This window comes from Vulpes vulpes, chromosome 7, assembly GCF_048418805.1.
Source record: "Vulpes vulpes isolate BD-2025 chromosome 7, VulVul3, whole genome shotgun sequence".
Lineage (NCBI taxonomy): Eukaryota > Metazoa > Chordata > Mammalia > Carnivora > Canidae > Vulpes > Vulpes vulpes.
In genome coordinates, this window is record NC_132786.1 from 31,418,434 (window position 1) to 31,439,625 (window position 21,192).

General features: G+C 47.6%; 1 protein-coding gene across 13 annotated transcripts in view; it reads left to right on the forward strand.

Moving 5' to 3' along the window:
- The window catches only part of FGFR1 (fibroblast growth factor receptor 1), a 49,565-nt gene that overhangs the window by 14,766 nt on the left and 13,607 nt on the right, over positions 1-21,192 (forward strand). For 4 of the 13 annotated variants that reach the window (XM_072763504.1, XM_072763499.1, XM_072763497.1 and 1 more), the window contains exons 3-5: positions 17,727-17,993; positions 19,380-19,469; positions 19,740-19,912. In XM_072763504.1, coding sequence (XP_072619605.1) covers positions 17,727-17,993; positions 19,380-19,469; positions 19,740-19,912 — 530 coding nt within the window. The remainder of the gene's footprint in view (positions 1-17,726; positions 17,994-19,379; positions 19,470-19,739; positions 19,913-21,192) is intronic. The other 9 variants (XM_072763498.1, XM_072763502.1, XM_072763500.1 and 6 more) reach the window with 3 other exon arrangements.

The window sequence follows — 21,192 nt, forward strand, 5'->3', positions numbered from 1 at the left end:
CCATGGAGCCTCTAGTGGGTGCCTCAGTGCTTCTGAGCTTAGGCAGGCAGAGAGGTTAAAATCCACCAACAATGAACTTCCAAATATGTAATCAACAAAGTTGAATTTAGAGCTTAGCCCTTCTGTGTTTCCTCTAGAATTAAAAACTAGTCTCTGGCTAATGGTCCCTTCAAGGTTCATTCACAGACTTCATAGATTTTACACTCTCCCTCTCTCTCTCTCTCCCTCCTTTCCTTCCTTTCTGCCTCTTTCTCTCTTCCATCCATCTGGCCAAATGAGACTCTTTCTTTTCCTTTTATATGACATAAACATTTTTACATAACTGTTGTTTATCTGGGCCCCTTAGATGTTCGTCCCTATCTTTTTCTCCTTCCTACTCTTAGTTGAGGGTTTAGCTTGTGTTTAGCCTAAGGCCTCGCTTGAAGGCTACCTCTCCCTTGAAGCCTTCCTGCATCTCCAAGTTAATCACTCTTTTTTTTCCTCCTTTCTGTTGAACTTTCAATCTAGTACTTGGCCTTACATTATATAGAGCTGTTTTGTTTTTTGTTTCTTTTTTTAACATGGTTATTTCCTCCTTTAGAGGAAAGTTCTGTACTGTCAGAAAGAATGTTGTCATTGCCCTTTTTAAAACATGGATATTCGGGGCTCCTGGGTAGTCCGTTAAGCATCTGAGCATCTGCCTTCAGCTCAGGTCATGATCCCCAGGGTTTTGAGATCAAGTCCCATGAGCCTCACAGGTTCCCTGCTCAGCGGGAGATCTGCTTCTCCTTCTCCTGCTGCCCCTCCCTCCACTTGTGCACTCTTGCACTCTCTCAAATAAATAAAATATTTTTAAAAATGGATATTTGATATGTTGCTGAGGTTTATCATAGGAAGTTTAGAAAATATAGATGTGTGAAAAGAAAAAGAAAAACTTTTATTACCAGCATCTAAAAATAATCATTGCTGGAGCATGTGGGTGGCTCTGTCAGGTAAGCGTCTGACTCTTGATTTGGGCTCAGGTCATGATCTCCGGGTCCGTAGATCAAGCCCTGCTTGCTCTACACTCAGTAAGCGAGGAGTCTGCTTGGGATTCCAACCCCAACCCCACCCCCAACCCCTCATCCCGCCCTTCTCTGCAAGCATGCACCCATGTACTCTTTCTCTTTGTCTCTAAAATAAATAAACAAATCTATAAATAAATAAAAATAATCACTGTTTACTGTGAATCCATTTCTTTAGACTGTTTTTCTTGCATTTATACAAACATGACTTTCCAAAAATGGGATTTATATGGTGTATACTGGTTTTTAACTTAATCATGTAGTATTTTTTTTAAAGTAAGCTCTGTGCCCAGCATGGGGCTTGATCTCATGACCCTGTGATCAAGAGCCACATGCTCTACTGACTAAGCCAGCTAGGTGCCCCAAGCATGTACTGTTTATTGCCATGCAAAGAACATTTTTCATTGTGCTTTATAACTACATAGTATTCCACTGTATGGGTGTGAAAATTTTATATATTTACCCAGTCCTCCACTGTTGGACAGTGGAAAAATTTATATATTTACCCAGTCCTCCACTGTTAGATTATTTTCAATAGTTCACACTTAAATGAGCATACTTTTACATCTAAACTTTGTCTATGTATTCAAGGATATTCACATTCTTTGTTTTTTTTTTTTAAGATTTTATTTATTTGTAATAGAACACACACACAGGAGAGAGCATGAGCGCTGGGGGCAAGAGGAGGGGGAAAGGCGACTTGATCCCAGGATCATGATGAACCAAAGGAAGACACTCAGCTGACTATACCACCCAGGGGCCCTGGATATTTACATTCTAAAAGTTTTGATTGCATAGCCAGATTGCCCCAGAAAGGTTATGCCAGTAAAGGTCTTTTAAAATAATAATTAGTAAATATTATTTATTACACCTTCACACTCTGTATGCTTTGCATTTTTACGTCTTTACACCGATCTCATGCCATATGTTTTATTCCCATAATCAGATGAGGAAACTGGCATCTAAGGAGTTAAGTAACTTGTCTGAGGTCATAGTTAGTGAGAGATGGAACTGGGATTCAGACTCAGGTAGATCTAACATTGGTATTTTTTTCCAGTGTATTACACTGTGTCCCTATGTCAAATTGGGTTTCTCCCCCAAACTTCAGGCTGACCAACATTTGAATTTGCCGGGTCAGCTCCTTTTTATCTCACAGGAATCAGGGTCTCCCTCCTACCTTCCTTCCTTCCTTCCTTCCTTCCTTCCTTCCTTCCTTCCTTCCTTCCTCCCTCCCTCCCTCCCTCCCTCCCTCCCTCCTTCCTTCCTTCCTTCCTTCCTTCCTCCCTTCCTTCCTTTGTGATTTTATTTATTTATTTGAGAGAGAGAAAGCATGAGCTAGGGGAGGAGCAGAGAGAGGGGGAGAAGCAGATTCCCCACTAAGCAGGTAGCCCAACAAGGGACTCTATTCCAGGACCCCAAGGTCATCACAGCCTGAGCTGAAGGTAAACACTTAACTGATTGAGCCACCCAGATGCCCCTCCACCTCCCTTTCTGGGGTGGTATGAACATATGTGTGATTGGAGTAAGGGCAGCTGGAGATGCTTGCCTTATGCTGTTTCTTGTGTGACATTCTGCTCTCCACTCAGAGGTTATGCATGGGTCATAGGTCTGTGAGCTGCCCTAATGGAAGGGGTTCCCTAGCCTAGAATAATCAGTAAAACAAAAACCCCATTGAGGCCACATTTTCCACTGTAGCTAAGCTCTCCTACTTGGAATAGGTCTAGGATCAGAGGTCCTCCAAGTGTCAGATGACACACTGGAGTTTTCTTTGTAGGTCACATTTATTCCAGAATGTAGTGGTGTCGCCCAGACACATAAACCACCTACATTGACTTGCAAATGGTTGTGGTCCCAACAATGTCTGATGGGTGGAAATAAACATGTCAGAAGGTTCAGTGTTGCAGAGCATTGACATTGTTTTGAGGCTACCGGTATATGTATTTTTAAGACATGAAGAAATACAAAAGAGGAGAGACAATCCTGAAAAGTTTGGTTATCTTAGTGTTTTTATATTCAACACATTAATGTTTTAAACAAAAATTTATAATGTAGATGAACTAGTCACAAAATAATTATAGGATTTTAAAAATATATATTGTAGTATATTGTATGCAGTATACCCCAGGAATAAGGCACAGATTTATTAAAACGCTTTAGTAAATATTTTCTTCCAGTTCTGTTGATAACTACCCATGTAACCTTTTGGGGAAAAAAAATACCAAAAGTCTTGGAGGTCACTCTTGAATGGTAGGCCCAAGACAAATACCTTCCCTACTCCTAGCCTCAATGTGGGTGAGGCCCAGCCCTGGCTAGTGTTATTCTTGTTTTATTTATTTATTTATTTTTAAGATTTTATTTTTTTATTTGAGAGAGAGCAGGAATGAAGGGGGTATGGGGGGGAGGAGGCAGGCTCCCCACTGAGCAAGGACCTGGATGTGGGCCTCAAACCTAGGACCCTGAGATCATGGCCTGAGCCAAAGGCAGCTGCTTAACCAATTGAGCCACCCAGGCGCCCCCTGGTGAGTGTTATTCTTAGCAGACATATGCAGACAGTAAATGACTCATTTAAGAAATGTCATCAAGACTGCATCAAGTAAGGACATAAAACCCAGCTCATGAGGACATTTGAAACCATAGGACAGGAGCCCTTCCCTAAAGCACAGAGACAGATTCACGATCATTTGTGGGCTGTGATGTGTGTGTGTGTGTGTGTGTGTGTGTGTGTGTGTACATACATCATGAAGGCAAAGGTTTTATTTTGTGTTTTGTTCACTTCAGTACTTTCGAACATCAGATTACATATTAGGTGCTCAGTACTTTCTGAACAAATAAATATATCCATGAACAGGTCAGGAACAATCCATTTTCTTTTTTTTTTTTTAAAAAAGATACCTAAAATTTGTAGTTCTTTTTTTTTTTTAAAGAAAATGAGAAAAATATTTTTTTTATTCATGAGAGACACAGAGAGGCAGAGACACAGAGGGAGAAGCAGGCTCCCTGCGGGCCACCCAGGTGGCCAAATTTGTAGTTTTAAAAAAGGGACAACAGGAATAAAATCCTTTCAACAGAAAGATAAGGAAAGTAATTGAGGGTTACTACTACCACATTTGGAGCACTTTATTTCAGCTAATGTAGTGATTCTTGGGTGTTTGAGGCACAGCAACACCTGGCTGGCTTGTTTAAACCCAATGCCTCACCATGCTACCTTCCCAGAGCTCCCGATTCTGAAGCAGGGCCCGAACTTGGAGCTGGGTAGTTCTAACAGGTTCCCTGCAAGTTCAGGAACCACACTTTGAGCACATCTGATGTCAGTTAATTTTTCAAAAAAAGTCTATAAAGTAGATGTTTCCATGTCACAGTTTAGGCAACTGACTCAGATGTCAAACAAAATCTTGCAGAAATTCAGCAGCCAGTAGGGGGGCGCCTGGATGGCTCATGCAGTTGTCATGCAAGTGCCTGCCCTTGGCCCCGGTCATGGTCATGATCATGATCCCGGGTCCTAGGATTGAGCCCCACGTCAGGCTCCCTGCTCAGTGGGAAAACTGCTCTGTCTTCACTGTTGAGCGCTCTCATGCTTTCTCATGCTCTCTCTCAAATAAATAAATAAAACATTAAAAAAAAAAAAAAAAAAACAGCCAGTAAGTGGCAGGCTTGAGACTTGAGTCTGGCTGGTATCAATGCCTACAGCCCTAATGCCTGTACTAGAAGGTGGAGTATCAGGGAGGCTGGAAAGACCAAGACTGGTAGGCAGACGGATGGAAGAGGTAGAAGCTGGCTGAGTCAGTTTGCCTTGGGGTGTTGGGGGGAGAGAAGCGGGTGGGAGTGGATAGGTTGCTTTGAAAGCTCTCCTCCGAAGGAAGGAGACTCTCTTCTCTGTTTCTCTGATGCATGGGGCTTTAAGTCAATTATCACCGCCTCTGGAATGCTGATCTGCTCTCCAGCCCTAGAAGAGTTCTTTTGCATTCAGCAATCTCTGCTCCTTTATTGTCAAACTTTAGCATTTACTTTGGGAATTAAGGCTTATTTTCCTTAGGTTTTAGGAATTAGCTCTTGAACCTTAGAAGAGTCTGATTCCTTAACTAACTCCTGAATGAAGTTCTTCCTGTGGCATTCAAAACTTTTATCGATGCTATTTGAGCAATCAGGGCTATAAAAATGCCTGAAGGATGCATTTGGCAGTAGCATTTATTTTATAATGTTATCTCTTCTCTACTACCCTCTGGCTCCCACTCCGTTTTTTAAAATTGATTTGCCCAGCTAGTTCTTACGGGATAATATGTCATAAATCAAAAAGGACAGTGAAATAAATCCTTCTAAAATACCTGGGCTTCCAGTTTTCTGCCAGTCACGACCTCTTGCCTTTTCTGCATCCTCTATTCTAAGGCTTCTCCTGATGAGAATGTGGGTCAGAGAGAAGGCATGAAGAGAAGCATTTATTGAAGGTGCTGGTGGCTGGAGCTCCAGGACCAAATCAGAATCCTCCTCTTCTTAAGGCAAATTAATTTTAGATCTCTTGCCTTCCCTCAACCAAGAGGGAGCTCTGTGCTGGCAGAGGCACGAGAAGGTGGTGGTGAGTGACGCTCACCTAAGTCCCAGTTGAAAAATCAGAATGTTGGGAAGAGCCAGAGGGGCCCCAGAGCTCTTCAGGTCAGTCAGTTTTCCCATGTCACAGGTGAGGAAACTGAGGGCCTGGGAGGGAGATGACTTGTGTTAGTGATAGGGAGGGCCAGTCCTCTAAGAGGTTTTTACTTAGATGTCCTTTCCACTGGACACAGCCAGTTGATGCCCATGGTTCACATAGAGTTTGGGACTGAGTGGTTCTTATAAGAATTTCAGACTAGGGTCTCATCCTTAGGACACCGGGAACGTTGGCATTGCCCCAGAATAGTTTCCTCTCCCCCAGGGTTCTCATTGTTCGAGATCCCCCAGATTGCCTGAGCAAAGGATTTTTCAGTGTAGCTCTTACATGCCCAAGCCACTTACATGGCTCTTACATGGCTCTTACATGCCCAAGCCACTGGTCCTGTTTCTTCCATCTCCTCTCTACCTGACAGCCATACCATCTCAGGCAGAAGAATCCCTGAACCACGTTCTTTTAATTTTTTAAAACAAAGAGCACTAAATGCTCAACTTTCATGGTGTGTGTGAAGGAGAGAGAAGAAAGTGAATCCATAGTACGTCCGTGGGTCCTCACTGTCCTGCAAATCTGGAACAGACCAGTGGTCCCCCAGTTTTAGATTTCATGGACGAGTACAATTTCCCCCCAGTGTTGGGGAACCTGCATAGGATTAACAACTTGTTTTACCACGTAAGACCATTTAAAAACTAATACTGTTTACTACCATTACCATTTTAAAAAATATGCATAACATAAAATTGACCGTTCTCACGTTTTGAGCATACAGTCCTGCAGCATTAAGTACATTCACATTGCTGTGCCACCATCACCACTGTATGTTTCTAGAACTTTTGCACCTTCTCCAATTGAAACTCTGTTCCCATTATTTTATTATTATTATTTTTAATAATTTATTTTTATTGGTGTTCAATTTGTCAACATATTACAGAGTAACACCCAGTGCTCATCCTGTCAAGTGCCCACCTCAGTGCCCACCACCCAGTCACCCCCACCCCCCGCCCACCTCCCCTTCCATCACTCCTAGTTCCTTTCGCAGAGTTAGGAGTCTTTCATGTTCTGTCTCTGTTCCCATTAGACATGAACTCCCCATTCCCTCCTCCCCCAGCCCTGGCAACCACCTTTCTACACCATTTCATTTTATTTTTATTTTTTTAAAGCTTATTCATTTATTCATGAGAGACACTCACATAGAGAGAGAGGCAGAGACACAGGCAGAGGGAGAAGCAGGCTCCATGCAGGGAGCCCTTCGTGGGACTCGATCCTGGGACTCCAGGATCACAACCTGGGCTGAAGGCAGAGGCTCAACCGCTGAGCCATCCAGGCATCCCTCAAAGAGGCATTTCTTTCTTTAACATTGAGAAAAAGTAACCTTATGAAGAGCCCATCCTTTGCCCACTGCAGCAGGTGGTGACCCCTGTATACTGTGTAACCTGGACCACCATGCCATGATCTGGTCAGACAGGGAGGGAAGATGGCAGATACTCTGGGGTGCTTGAGAGCTTTGGTGAAGCATGCTCTCAAGCATCCACTGAGGTTTTAGGGGGTGAAAAGGCAAATTCTGGAACAGCTGAGTCCTCCATCAATTCCTCAGCAAGTTTAGGGAGCTGCAACTTTTTCCTGCCCAGCTGCTGTTGCTTCCTTCCCCAAACAAGCTGTGCTGAGCGTGGGGGAGGGGAAGCCCTCTGAGGGAGCCTAGTAGGGGGTGGGGTGGGGGGAGGGCAGTACATTCTTTTCTTTAAGGAACCTGACCTGACTTTAAGGTTGGAGCCTAGTAGAGTGGGAGCTGCAGGGTTACCTCTTCCCTGTTGATTCATCCCATTCGCCTCCTCCCCCACCCTTAATGATCTTTCCATTACAGAGCCCAGACCAGGAAGTGCATGACAGGTCGCAGCTGCAGACACATGGCTGGGAGGCCTGGGCTCCGGGCCAGTGGTGGGAGGGTCTGAGCTCCCCTTCCAGCAGCGGGACTCTGTGCTTGTGTGTGTGCGCGCGCGCGCGCGCACACACACACACACACACACACACCCACAAACACACACCAGCAAGTTCAGTGGAAGGTGTTCTGTGTTGTAATAGTTGGTGGCCGGTTGTACCTTTGCTTTGAATTCAGAATGTGATTTTTAATAAAGGCAGGAGAAGACTTCTGCCTGAGTGTCCAGATCCCCTGAGCTTACAGGCCACACGAGTAGCCCTTACTGGGTTTGGGGTTCTTTGGGGGGGAGGGGTGTTCCATCATTGAGCAGAGTCTATAGCTCCTTTTCCTGAAATAGGACCCATCTAACATGGCTTTAGAAGCTTCCCAGGTGTCCAGGGGGACTTACTGGGTATAGTACTAATACCTCCGAAATGATCCATTTTCCTCTATGATTCTGTCAAAATGCAAGGTTCAGAATCTCTTTTGGGAGGTCAGGTTGCAAGAGCTTGAGCTTTTGCAAACACATGGACCGGGGTTCGAATCTGTTTAACGAATAAACAGAGCCTCCGTCATCTGACCATCTTCATGGGGGATGGCTCCTTCCACATACAAGTTTGCTCAGGAAATGTTAATTTACCCTAAACTGTGTCCTAGGGGGGCAGTTGTCATACAGAAGTTTCTGTCTCCACCGCCAGCTGTGTTGTTGGCTTTCTTCCCTGAATCTGCCAAGGCTGGATTCCTCTGGTGCCAAATGTGAAACGGTGACACAAACTTCTAGGAACTGCAAGCTTAGGCCGCCTTTCCCCATGGATGCAGTGCATCTCCCTTTGCTCTTGGGTGAGTGGGCTCTCTGCTTCCTGCGTGACTTAAGTGAATTTTCCTCTTCCCAGAGCAGCTTGCTCTTCCTGGTGAGGTAGGCGGGAGAGAAGCAGAGCGTACTGAGAATCGCTTGGGGAAATGGGTCTAGGAAGAGATTTCTCCTCGGCTCCATCCGTAGCGTGTCAGTAAACACTGGGCCTGAGAGCTTTAGCTGGGAGAGAGGAAGAAGGGAAATTTCTTTTAAAACAACTCTTGGGCTCATTCCTTTGTTAATCACTTAATTACAGTCCTTTTCCTCAACAGTGAAGCACTCGAGGAGGGGGGTAGGAGGGATGAGGGGGGAGGCTGGTGCTGGGGGGGGGGGCACCTTCCCCAGGAGGGAAAAAAACGCAGGTACAAGGAGGCATCAGATAGAACCCTGCACACGAGCTCCAACCCTGGACTCCTTCGTGACACTGTTAGCCTCGCAACATCTATTTGACAGTTTTCATTGGGAGGCCTGGCTGGATCAGTGGTTGAGTGTCTGCCTTCAGCTCAGGTCGTGATCCTGGGGCCTGGGCTCCAGTCTCACATTGGGCTCCCTCCAGGGAGCCTGCTTCTCCCTCTGCCTGTGTCTCTGTCTTTCTCTGTGTCTCATGAATGAATACATAAAATCTTTAAAAAAAGAAAAAAGAAAGTTTGCATCGACCTCACTGGGCCCAGAGCGCTTTTAACTTGGGTCTCCTAAGTGGGGCTCTGTGTGCCTGGGCCTCCCCCAGCCCAGCTACTGAGGAGCTGGGTTTTGGGGGGGTGGTCTCGGGGCAGTCGCAGGTTCCTGGCCCAGGCTTTAGCCGGTGCAGGCGGCTCAGCACTAAATTACAGTGACGAGGTAAGACACACAAAAGCCTGAAATCTTTTTTTAATAAAAACAAAACAAAACTCCGGCCCCCAGCCCCTGGGCTGCTGAATGGCGATGGCTTCCTGTCAGGATTAGCCGGGCTGCCTGGGCCTGTGTGCCTGCCTTTCTCCTCAGGAAATACCTTTAGTAAGCCCCGGTGGGGTCCCCATGGCAACGCGCGCGGGGACCTGCTGACAGAGGCCATTCAGCCCGCCATTGTTCCCCGGCCCCTTTGTGGGGAGCTGTATTGCTGCCCCTCCAGCAAACACAGCAGTTTGCACCGTTTTGTCAGACTGAATGTGGAGTTTTTACATTTTAATGGGTTCTTCTGGCAGTGGCCCATTTGCATGCAAAATGTTCCCTCTTACTTCTTTCCCTTCTTCTATTAAAAAAAAAAAAAAAAACACCCACAGCCCTACACTCCAAATCCCCTGAGTCGGGGGACTGGTGTGAATGCTGCTGGATTGGGGTGTCGGACCCTGCTAATTGATTCAGTGTTCTGTATCCCTTCTCACACATGCCTGTGCTCCCCATCTCCGTAGCTCTCCCTGGATGTTGAGAATGCTGTGAGTTCAGGGAGTCCCACATTTTTAGGGCTCCCTCTTCACCCCAACCCTTGTGGGAGGAGAGTGGTTCCCTGGGATTTTGGTGAGATCCCCACTCAGGCCCGGGCGCTGCCAGGCTAAAGTAAGTTTTCAGTTCCATTTCAAAGCCAAAATAACGTAATAAAAAACCTCTGCAGAAGGCTCCCGGAGCCCTGCCGTGCTGTTCTGTGCTCCTTTTAAGTTGCCTTCAAAGCCACCCTGAGTTCCTCCCCCACCCACAATTGCCCTCTCATTTATCTCTGGGGAGTTTGTGCCAAGACTGTAAACATTCCCGGACCACCAATCCCCCCATGGTACTGAAGAGAATGGCCGTTCTCCCCTCATTTTCTTAACCCAGAAATCCAAAATCAAAAGGATTTCGTAGGGATGACAGAAATCGTGACCCGAGACCACAGGTCCGGGCTTTGTTGGGGGCCCGTTATCCTTTGGAGGGGAGGATGTAGCTGACAGCACTCCTGACCACAGAGGGTAGAGAAGATGCATATTTATGGACGTACCCACAGCCAAGTGACATGAATTAGTGCAAATAAAGTCATGAAAATCTGTATGTCTTGGGGAGGCACGTTAAGAATAGGATTGGACATGTCTCACAAGAGTGAGTTTTCATGTCTGGAAGTGATGGAGAGAGCAGAGGAAGGAGGCATTTTAGGAGAAAGCAAAGTAAGAGGAGCAGTGTAGGTGTTGGCTTGGCCTAAGAGGCCAGGAGACTGGACAGCTGAGGTTGGGCGGTGTGGTTGAGGGGCTCCAGATTCTGGAGGCAGAGGAGGAAATAAACCGAGGTCCTCAGGAGGGTGAGGGCATGGAATGCAGAGTGCCAGTGCAGAGAGGTCAGGGCTTGAGGGCTGGGACATTCAGATTTGTGATCCACAGAGCCCTCCCAAGGGAAGGGCGAGCCCCTTTGCCTGATGTTCTTAATCTTCTAAGCCAGTCAGGCAGGGGTCGTTGGAGGTCATCAGCTCAGCTGTGAACTATGTATTCAGAGGTGAGGGTCTTGGGACTGAGAGAAGGTATCAGGTGTCTGATCCAGACTAGAGTCAGGGACACAGGGAAGGAAGGGTTGTGCTGTCTACCTGTGGCCAAAGCCACATGAAGTGCTTCAAGTGGGTCACCTGTCACTCTCCTGAGTGCTGAGTGAAAAGTGAGACCCTGTGGAGGGGCCCAGGCCCTGGCAGACCCAGCATCTAAACCTAATGCTGACTCCTGTTTTGTGACTTTGAGAGAAATTCCTCAATCTTCATTTATTTGTATTTCAGTGGCAATGAACGTGAATAAACATGCTTTTGGAAGTCTCAAATGCCAATACTAAAATAGGGCATTATTCTTAGTCCCAGAGTCTACCACTATCATAGTGTCGCCCTGCACCCCCCCCACACCCCTCCCACCCCACCCATTTCCTCACCTGCCACAGTCATACCTGCTCAGCTTTCAAGGGTAGGTGAGCAAGGATGGGCAAGTACATTTATAAATTAAAAAGCCCTAGAGTATAAGGTAGAGGTTGCAAGGTTGAGGGAATGAGAAGAGAGGATAAGGTCAAAGCATCCAACTTCCAATCTCATGCATGGAGGTGGGAGACATGGGTGCTTTTGCCCAGGATCGGGGGGCCTAACGGAAAGGGTATCAGTCACTTTTTGGAAGTCAAGGATTACAAAGGCAAAGTGAAGGTAGAAGCTATGTTTCAAAGTAAACCTGGGCTCTGGATGTGTGTGGACTCTGGAGAGCCAGGCCACCTGCATTGGAATCCCAACTTGGCCCGTTACTGACCCGGTGGGCCGTCTTGGACAAATACTGGACTTCTTTGTGCATCAGAGTCCCCTTTGTAAAATGAGGATAATAATAGTACAAACTTCACAGGATTGTGGTGTGGATTAAATGAGACCTTGGCTTGGCACATAGGAAGCTTCCACATCCATAGGGTAGAGATAATAACAGTTAATATCTACCTCCTAAGGGACTGAATGATAGTCTGTTAGAAGCTTTCACAGTATATGGGATATGGGAACCATGCTGTAAATATTGGCCAGTATTAGAACTGCCATCTTCAGCTTTGTATAGGATCCCAAATACTCTGGGGGAAAGCATGTAGTAAATTGGAATGTGCTGTGCACATATATTGGGACTCTTCTCTGGGTTTGGGTTAAGTTTGTGGGGTTTGGGGATGGTAACTTCCAAACCAAGTTGGCTGCTACGGGACCAGGGCTAGAGAAGTGGCATTTCAAAATAAATTTTAAGTGTATTTGTCCATGTGGGATGAAAGGTCTGCTTGCATAGCCTGCAGAGAAATTGTACCCCCTGGAACTTCTTGAGTGGTTCTATTCTATTTATTCCTGAACCTCACAGGCTGAAATCAGTAGTTTTTGCTGTCTTCTACCATGAACCTCCCGTCCCAAGGAGGACATCCTCTAGCCTCCCTTCCCACACTTCCTCACCCCAGGTACAACCCTGCTTGTAAGCAACCCATCCTTTTCTGCTCCTCCCAAAGTTATCACTCCCCATCTAAATTCCTAATTGCTTCTTCCTCTTTTGCTACCATTACGTCCAACTTTTGCTGTCAACTCAACACTGCTATATTAAAGTTCTGTAAGTTCAGAGCTTGTGTGTTGGATTGTACTGGGTTGTCCTGTTCTCCATTTGTCTTGTGTTACACTACAAAGTGCTTCATATAGGTCAAGGTGTTATATAAACCCCATGACCCAGGTTAGAGCATGGCACAGGTCTCCTGCTCCTTCGTTTAATCCATTTCTTCTCCTTGCATGGACCAGGACACACAGAAGTACCCAATGGTAGCTATTTTGAAGAAAGCTTCTTATCTTCTCCTTGGATTTTTGGGAACAAGGGTCTCATTTCTCATAAGAATGACAAGGCTCATGTGGATTTGGGCCTGCCCACAGGCTCCATTTCCCTGCCCTGCACCATGTCCCATGGCTGGCAGGAGCCTCAGAGGTACAGAATCCAGCATTTGGATCTGATCCTGGTAGAGGACAGTGGGAGATTTCTGGCCAGTCCTGCCATAAGCCAAGTGCTACTTCTGATCGGCTTGTTGGGGATTACAAAGCGCTGGTATTGGAGGTGTATAGGAAGGGAAGAGAGACTCCATTCATATTGATCATGTTCCTGGACTTGAGAGCAGCCTGGGAAACACGTCCCCCCCCCCTTCTAGCTGCTTCCCTGAGGATGACTAAAAAGTGTGGGTGCTTGATCTGCTGCTGGCTTTCCCTGGGGGATAGAGAGGCTCTGTTAGAGAAACAAGAGAGGATTGGTGATTGATGTGTGGATCCTTTTCACTCTCACTAATAGGGGTCCCTGGATCCAGCCTACTACACAGCCTTTACCAGCCACCTGCCCTGTCCCAGGAACCTGCCTCGGGACCAGAGGCCTCCTCAGTCTCAGATTCACGTACCCAAGCAGGAACCTTGGTTCACCTCTGTTTTCTGGAGAGTTGTCCAAGGTGTTGGCGGCCTTCATCTCTAGGGATCTTCAAGTCAAGCCCTAATCCTTCCTAACCTTAACCTTCCTGCTTCCAGTGATGAGAACAGCAACCCTGTGCTGTGGGCATCAGAACACAACACACCTTGAACACATTGCGCCTCAAGCTTGTAAGAGCCAATGTTGTAATCTAACTCAACGGCCAAATGCTTTCAGCCTGGGGTAGGGTCATCACAGAATCCAGATACCAAATGTCCTCAGTCTCCTTTTCCTACAGCATCTCCATTCCAATTAATCAGGTTCTCTAAGATTAGAAGAACTGTGGTTTCAAAGGCCACACAATAAACTGGCTTTTTTTCATCCTTTATGGTCAGCTCAAGGAAGGTGTCCGCCTGATGCCTAACAACAGGTATAGCCCTGGCCCATTGGTCTTGACCAGAGAGAGGCCCACTCAGAGGACCTGGAGCCACAGATACAAGGGCCTTTCCCAGGGGGGACATAAATGGGGAACACTAGAAAGACCAAAGGAGAATGGAGGGTAGTGACTGAATTATTATAGGCTGCCTGTGAGCAGTGACGGACTTGGCATCAGCCTCCATACGTTGTACTCCCTCCGGGCCAGGACTGCTTTTCAGGACAGCGATGCAGACAGGCAGGGCCCAGGAAACCAGCAAGTGCTTGCTTACCTTCCCATCACCTCCTAGAAGAAAGTGGCATTGTCCCTGCTTTGTAAGTAGAGACATTGACATACATCCAAGAGCACTATTAGCCATGAAAAAAAAAAAGTCTACCATAACCCAAGGGCTGTGGGTTGATTTTTGGTTTCTCTAAAAATTAGCCTTTCCCAGATGCTAAATTCAGTTCAAGACATATTGGGTGTTTTCTGTTCCTGACATGGTTAGGCACTGTGGAAAAAATTGAAACAGGCAGTTCTGCTCTGAGACGCTTGCTGTTTCTTAGAAGAGGAAGACATGGGCACTTGGGATACCCAGGTGTCCATCAACCAATGAATGGGTACATAAAATATGGTATATCCATACAATGGAATATTATTTGTCCATTAAAAGGAATGAAGTAGGGACACCTGGGTGGCTCAGTGGTTGAACATATGCCTTTGGCTTAGGGTGTGATCCTGGGGTCCTGAGATTGAGTCCCGCATCCAGCTTCTCCCTCTCCCTATGTCTCTGCCTCTCACTCTCTGTCATGGATAAATAAATAAAATCTTTTTTAAAAAGTAAAAATAAAAGAAATGAAGTACTGAGCCATACCACAGCATGGAAAAACCTCAAGCATTATGTTAAATGAAAGAAGGTGCATGCAAAATTGTGTAGCATATGATTCCACTGATGAAATAATCCAGTATCAACAAATGTATGGACAGAGCAGCAGTGGCTGTCCAGACACGGGGAAGGGAAAGGGATGGCATGTCACTGCCTCTGGGTATGGGGTTTCTTGTGAGGGTGATAAAAAATGTTGTAAAGTTAGATTGTGGTGATGATTGCATAAGTCTGTGAATATACTAAAAAAACAAAACACTGATACACTCTAAGTGGGTGAATTTAATGGTGTGTGAATATATCTCAATAAAGATGTTTTTAAAAGAAACAATACAAGATGGCATGTAATTGAGTGTGAGTTTGTGTGGTTCATACAGTAACTGTTAACAGGTAGTTAGGGTAGGAACACTGGAGCCGACATTGACATCAAGCTTCTTGGCCAGCTTTGATGGTGCACTTTGGGCATTGTCACCAGCGCGGGATGTGGGGGAGAACAGAGCATCACAACTCTGACAATCTTGAGCAGAAGTGAAGTTTTGTTATGAGAAAAGAATGCACTTGGTCTGGAGAACAGCCAGCCTTGAAGGGAAAGGTAGAGAGAAGAAGGCTATGTGTCTCCATGGGGAAGATTTCAAGGAACCTTGAATGTCAAGCAGATTTTATCCTACACACGGCGGGGGTGGTGGGGTGGTGGTGGTGGTGGTGGTGGTGGTGGTGGTGGTGCAGGGTCTGGCTCAGGAGCAGGTGCGCCCCAAGGCTTGGAGCATCAAAGTGAATTTGAACTCCAGTGGCAGGGGAAAGCAATACTTTCCTCAGAAAGGGGAAAGCCTTCCTTCAGGCTTTTATACATCCTGCAGAAGAGTTGTGTTTGCACATCCTCCTGCAAGGTGGGGGAGCGGGATATTAGGGATCCACACCAGCATCAGCCAGAGCTAGGCTCCACGGGGCCAGTGTCCCTTGGCTACTTTCTCTTGGGAAAATGCCTGTGTTCTCCTCACTACCTCTTTGTCCCCGGGACCTGTCAAAATAGGCTGTGATGCCAGAGGCTAAGAATTTGAATTTACCGAGTTTACTGTTTGACCAATGGCTCATACAGATCAGGAACTGCAAAATATTTAACCAGTGAGGTCATTGGAGGGAATGGAGATTTATTTGATCAGTAGGAGTGTCCCTTTTTCTTAAGGGTCAAATCTGAACTGCTTTTCTTCTCCCTTCTTTTAGCAAAACCACAAACCATTAAAAGTGGAAAGAATAACCATTTTTTTAAGACCCACAAAAGCTTATTTTTAATCACTTATGTGGTCTGCTCACCTTTGTGGTGTTCCTCTTGACCCAATTCACAAAAATATAAATGACTGTTAGCGTAGTGGCTTCCAGACCCTTTTGAAGCAGCACTCCCACTTTGGATGACTCATGTTGACCCGGTATGTAAGACAGCCCTGGAGGTGAAAAGGGTCGGAGCCTACAGCCTTTGGCCCCTCTGAGGCAAACAGCTGTTTGTCCTGGTGCCCAAGGCCTCATTCCTTCCTTCGTAAGGTTTCCAGCAGCAACCTGCATCATTTGCAGAGTTGGTTCCAATGAGAGTGGAAAAGGAGAAAAGAACGTTTAAAAAGAAAAGACCATGAGGAAACAGTGCATATGTCCTTTTTGCCTTATTCAGTAGGTGTTTATTGGGTAACTCTTGTGTGCCAAGCACCATACGGGGTGCTGAGGATTTAAGGGCAAAAATGACCCGTCCCCACTCTTGGAACTCAGTCAAGAAAAGGGACTTTCCTTCAGTGTGGCAGGTGCCATGGGAGGGCATCTGACCTAGCCTGGGAGTGGGAAGAGGCTTTGAGGCCGAATCCCGAGCCAGGCAGAGAAGTGGAGGGTAGCTAAGAGCAAGCAGGACACAATACCTGAAGGGTGGCAGGTGGGGAGGTGGAGACATCAGAGAGCATGTCTCCCTGAGGCTCCCAGGGCAGTGGAGATGTGAGCTGAAACAAGCATACCTTTGCGGGGCAGGGGGGGGGGGCGGTGGGCGGGACACAGACGACAGTTGGCAGAGGATGCTGGGAGGCACACATGGGAATGTCCCGAATGGAAATAGAAACTCCATTCCCCTGTGCTTGCAGTTACTCAGGAGCAGGGAAGCAGGTAACAGTCTGGGACAGTGGACTCCGGGTGTGCCTGGCTCCAGGCCTTCTTTGTTAGTGCGAGTGCCTGGTTGCTGGTCGGGAAGGGGATGGGTGGGTGAACAGGTGGCATCAGACCTGTGAGCCATGGAGCACCCGAAACCAGGGATAGAGAGGTGAAGAGGAATGCATGTGTGTGTGATTGCACATTGGGAGAGGGGAACAGGAGCTTGAGGCGAGGAGCCCTGCAGTGGGATGAGGAGAAAGGAGCTTTGTGTGCGAGGGCTACTGTAGCCAGAGCAAGTGTGAGCTTGGTGGCAGCTGCAGGCCTCTGCTCCTAATAGGGTCAAAAGCTCCAAATCCTCTGGCCTGACACCTGTTAGCCAGAGGTTCCCCTGAACTGACCTCTGCTTGGGCCGACTCTCGCACATATGCATCTTATACATCTGACTCACCGAGGCACCAGACACCTCCCGGCTGAATCACTTGACCCCAGAGCCCCCGTTCTCTCGACTTAGGTAGGGGCTGCTGGATTTTTGAGGGACTAGGGTTTGCTCAGCTGTTACTAGCAAAAGCACTGAGGCTGGCCTGGCCCAAAGGAAATGGGGTGTTTTTCTGGGAAGTGGCCATTCTTGGCAAAGAACCAAGTGTGGGGGGAGGAACCATCTGGATAGAAAAAAAGCCCTTGGGGAGGGCTGGCCTTCTCCTCCCGGCCCCGCCTTGGATGGAGAGAAATGAAATGCTTAATGCTGCTGTGGCTGCTTCCTGGCTTTGCCTCTTTCTTCTTTTGACCTTTGGGGGAGTGGAGTAGGGAAGAAGTAGGGTTCCAGGTAGCCAGCAGTTTCCCACTGACACCTATTCTAGCTCCCTGCCTCCTGGCTCTGTAGCCCCTGGGGCATTGCAGCTCAGTGCGGCCAGCTAGCATAATTCCCTTTGTGTCTCTCCCTGTTTCCTTTCCCCCTCTTCCCGTCCCATCCCTTGGTTCCTCTTCCCGGCCCCTGTGGGTGGCTGCAGCCCAGTCCTGGGGAGCCCCTGTGGAAGTGGAGTCCTTCCTGGTCCACCCTGGTGACCTGCTGCAGCTTCGCTGTCGGCTGCGGGACGATGTGCAGAGCATCAACTGGCTGCGGGACGGGGTGCAGCTGGTGGAGAGCAACCGTACCCGCATCACGGGGGAGGAGGTGGAGGTGCGGGATTCCGTGCCTGCTGACTCCGGCCTCTACGCTTGTGTGACCAGCAGTCCCTCGGGCAGTGACACCACCTACTTCTCCGTCAATGTCTCAGGTTGGTAGCAAAGCCTGCCCTCTCCCTCTCCCTGGATCCACCCCTCCAACCCTCTCTGCTGGTTTGGGGGGAGGCGAACCTCCTCCCCTTCCACGATCTGCCCCCACTCTGCTTCAGAAACTGCTGCCCACTAACATCGCTCCTCGCCCGCCGCGTGGCTTAGCTCTCGGAGGGGTGGCCAGGTGGTGCAGGCCTCAGGTCGGAGATCTAGGCTTCCAGGATCTGCCTCAGAAGGGACTGCTGATATACTTGGGTCCGTAAGACACTGATTTTTCCACCATAGCTTGCCCAGATCTCCAGGTGCTTCCTGGGACTCAGCCAGCTTCCATTCTGTCATTCCCTTGCCATTTGGACTTGGTACTTTGCTTAGGGGTTAGAGCCCCAGAATAGGTGGTGAGGTAGGTCCCTCTTCTGATGGGAAAGGATCCGAGTGCACCGCCATACTCCCAGGCTTCATAGAAAACATCTGTCCTCCAGCTTCTAAAGTTGTATTAAGGACAGCCAGGGAACCCCAGAGCTCTGGGTGACTTTGGGAATCTGCCACTTTTAGAACACGACGTCTGCACAACTCTAGGGTGAAAGAAGAGCTGAAATTTTCTTTACATCCTAGGGTGAGGTGAGGGCTGGCCCTCTCCTTTCCTTCAGGCATCATTTAGAACCTGCCCCTCAGTTGACAGGCTTGCGTCCTTTATTTCCCTCTAGACTCCCAAAAGTACTAGGAAGGACTGGAGAAAGATCTGGCATGAACGCTGTTTCGGTGGCCACATGTGTATGTCAGGCCTTTTAAAAAGGGGTGGATACTTGCAGAGAAGTGTTGGCACTTGTGGGCTCCCTATCTACTCTGGTTGTGAGGGGCAGCTCCCAAACCTTAGCAGATGCATGGTGAAAAATTCCCACTATGAATTGTTCAGCCTGTGGCTTTAGAAATAGTTTCTGGCCATACTGTGCCTAGATCTGTGTCTGGGTTTCTGAAGAAGGATACACAGATACCCTGGCTGCTAGTCCTGAGACCCAGCGTATCTGGGTGGCGATGACTTGAGAGAACCTCTGAATGCAAGGTGGAATTAAAGTTGAGAGGACCTGCTGTCCCTGATGGGACTGGCCAATATCGAGGCTTCTGGACCGAAAGGGGCACTGCATTGGGATGGGGAAGGCAGGGGACAGGCACAGAGTATGCAGTTCTTAAATAAACCATTTCAGTCCCACAGAGAGACTGTCACTAAGGGCAGAAGGGGACGGGGGTCCAGTATGGGGATGGGCATCTGCATTCATCTGTAACAGGACTGGCCTTATGCTTACGGCTGACTGTGGGTGTGGATGGCAATCTAGGAATAGGAAGCCCACTGCCCCGGAAGGGATCTCATTGCCCCCTTCTCCTTCCCATAGATGCTCTCCCCTCCTCAGAGGACGACGATGATGATGATGACTCCTCTTCAGAGGAGAAAGAGACAGATAACACCAAACCAAACCGTATGCGTGAGACACTGTTTCCTACCTTACTGCCCTTGGGGCCTGGTGTTGGATGGGAGTGGGAAGGGGGAGGCTCAGATGATTGTTTGGAGACAGGGAGGAGAGGGCACGTGAGGTCATGATGCTTAGCCGTGGGATTGCTGGGGTGCCCTGAGTAGAGCAGGCATTGTTCACAGGTGTGGGGCAGGGAGGCGGGGCACCTCCAGGTCCTGGCCTGGCCCCTGCTCCTGAGCCTTACTGGCTCCCTGCCTGTCTCTCTTGGCTTTCCCTGGGCAGCCGTGGCTCCGTACTGGACATCCCCAGAAAAGATGGAAAAGAAATTACATGCGGTGCCGGCTGCCAAGACCGTGAAGTTCAAATGCCCTTCCAGTGGGACTCCCAACCCCACGCTGCGCTGGTTGAAAAATGGCAAAGAATTCAAACCTGACCACAGGATTGGAGGCTACAAGGTATGTGTGTGTGTATATGTATGTGAAAGTGAGTATAAGAGGAAGGGGAGAAGCTACTTAGAAATTCCTTATTATATGTTGTTAATTGTTTGAAGTAATACTTTCTAACTATAAAAGCAATGCGCTTTAGAGATGCCTGGCTGGCTCAGGGGTTGAGCATCTGCCTTCGGCTCAGGTTGTGATCCTGGGGTCTTGGGATGGAGTCCTATGTTGGGGTCCCTGCGAGGAGCCTGCTTCTCCCTCTGCCTGTGTCTCTGCCTTTCTCTTTGTGTCTCTCATGATTAAATAAATAAAATCTTTAAAAAAAAAATAAAATTAAAAAACGCAGTGTGCTTTAGAAAAATTTCAAATACAAAAAAACTGCAAATAAAATTTTCAGGTCTTTTCGGTCTTGGAGCACCCGGGTAGCTGTCAGTTGAGCATCTAGCTCTTTCTGCTCAGGTTGTGAGATCAGGCCCCTCGTTGGGCTCTGCACTGGGCATGGAGCCTGCTTAACATTCTCTCTTTCTCCCTCTGCCCTCCCACCTCACATGTTCATACGCTCTCTCTCAAGAAAAAGAGTCTTTTTTTCTGTGTATGTGGTTCTTATGTAATCACATTAATGTATATAATTTGTCACTTGTTAACATTATGAGTCTTTTGCCATGTGCTTGAGATAATTTTTCATGACTATATAGTATTTCATTATTAAAATGTCTCGTTTAATGACCTGTTTTGTGATATTTGCCATTTTCTGGTTTTTGACTATTACTAATACTATTATGGCAAATACCTTTTTTTTTTTTTAAGATTTATTTATTCGGGATCCCTGGGTGGCGCAGCGGTTGGGCGCCTGCCTTTGGCCCAGGGCGCGGTCCTGGAGACCCAGGATCGAATCCCATGTCAGGCTCCCGGTGCATGGAGCCTGCTTCTCCCTCTGCCTGTGTCTCTGCCTCTCTCTCTCTCTGTATGACTATCATAAAAAACAATAAAAGATAATGTTGCTACACCTTTAAAAAAAAAAAAAAAGATTTATTTATTCATGAGAGACACAGACTGAGAGAGAGAGAGAGGCAGAGACACACAGGCAGAGGGAGAAGCAGGCTCCTCACAGGGAGCCCGACGTGGGACTCGATCCCAGATCCCAGAATCATGACCTGAGCTGAAGGCAGGCGCCCAACCGCTAAGCCACCCAGGCGTCCCTGTGGCGAATATCTTTGAACACAAATCTTTGCTGGTGATTTTAAATGTTCTTCTCCCAGGACAGGTGGCTTGAAGCGAAGTTACTAGACCAAGCATAA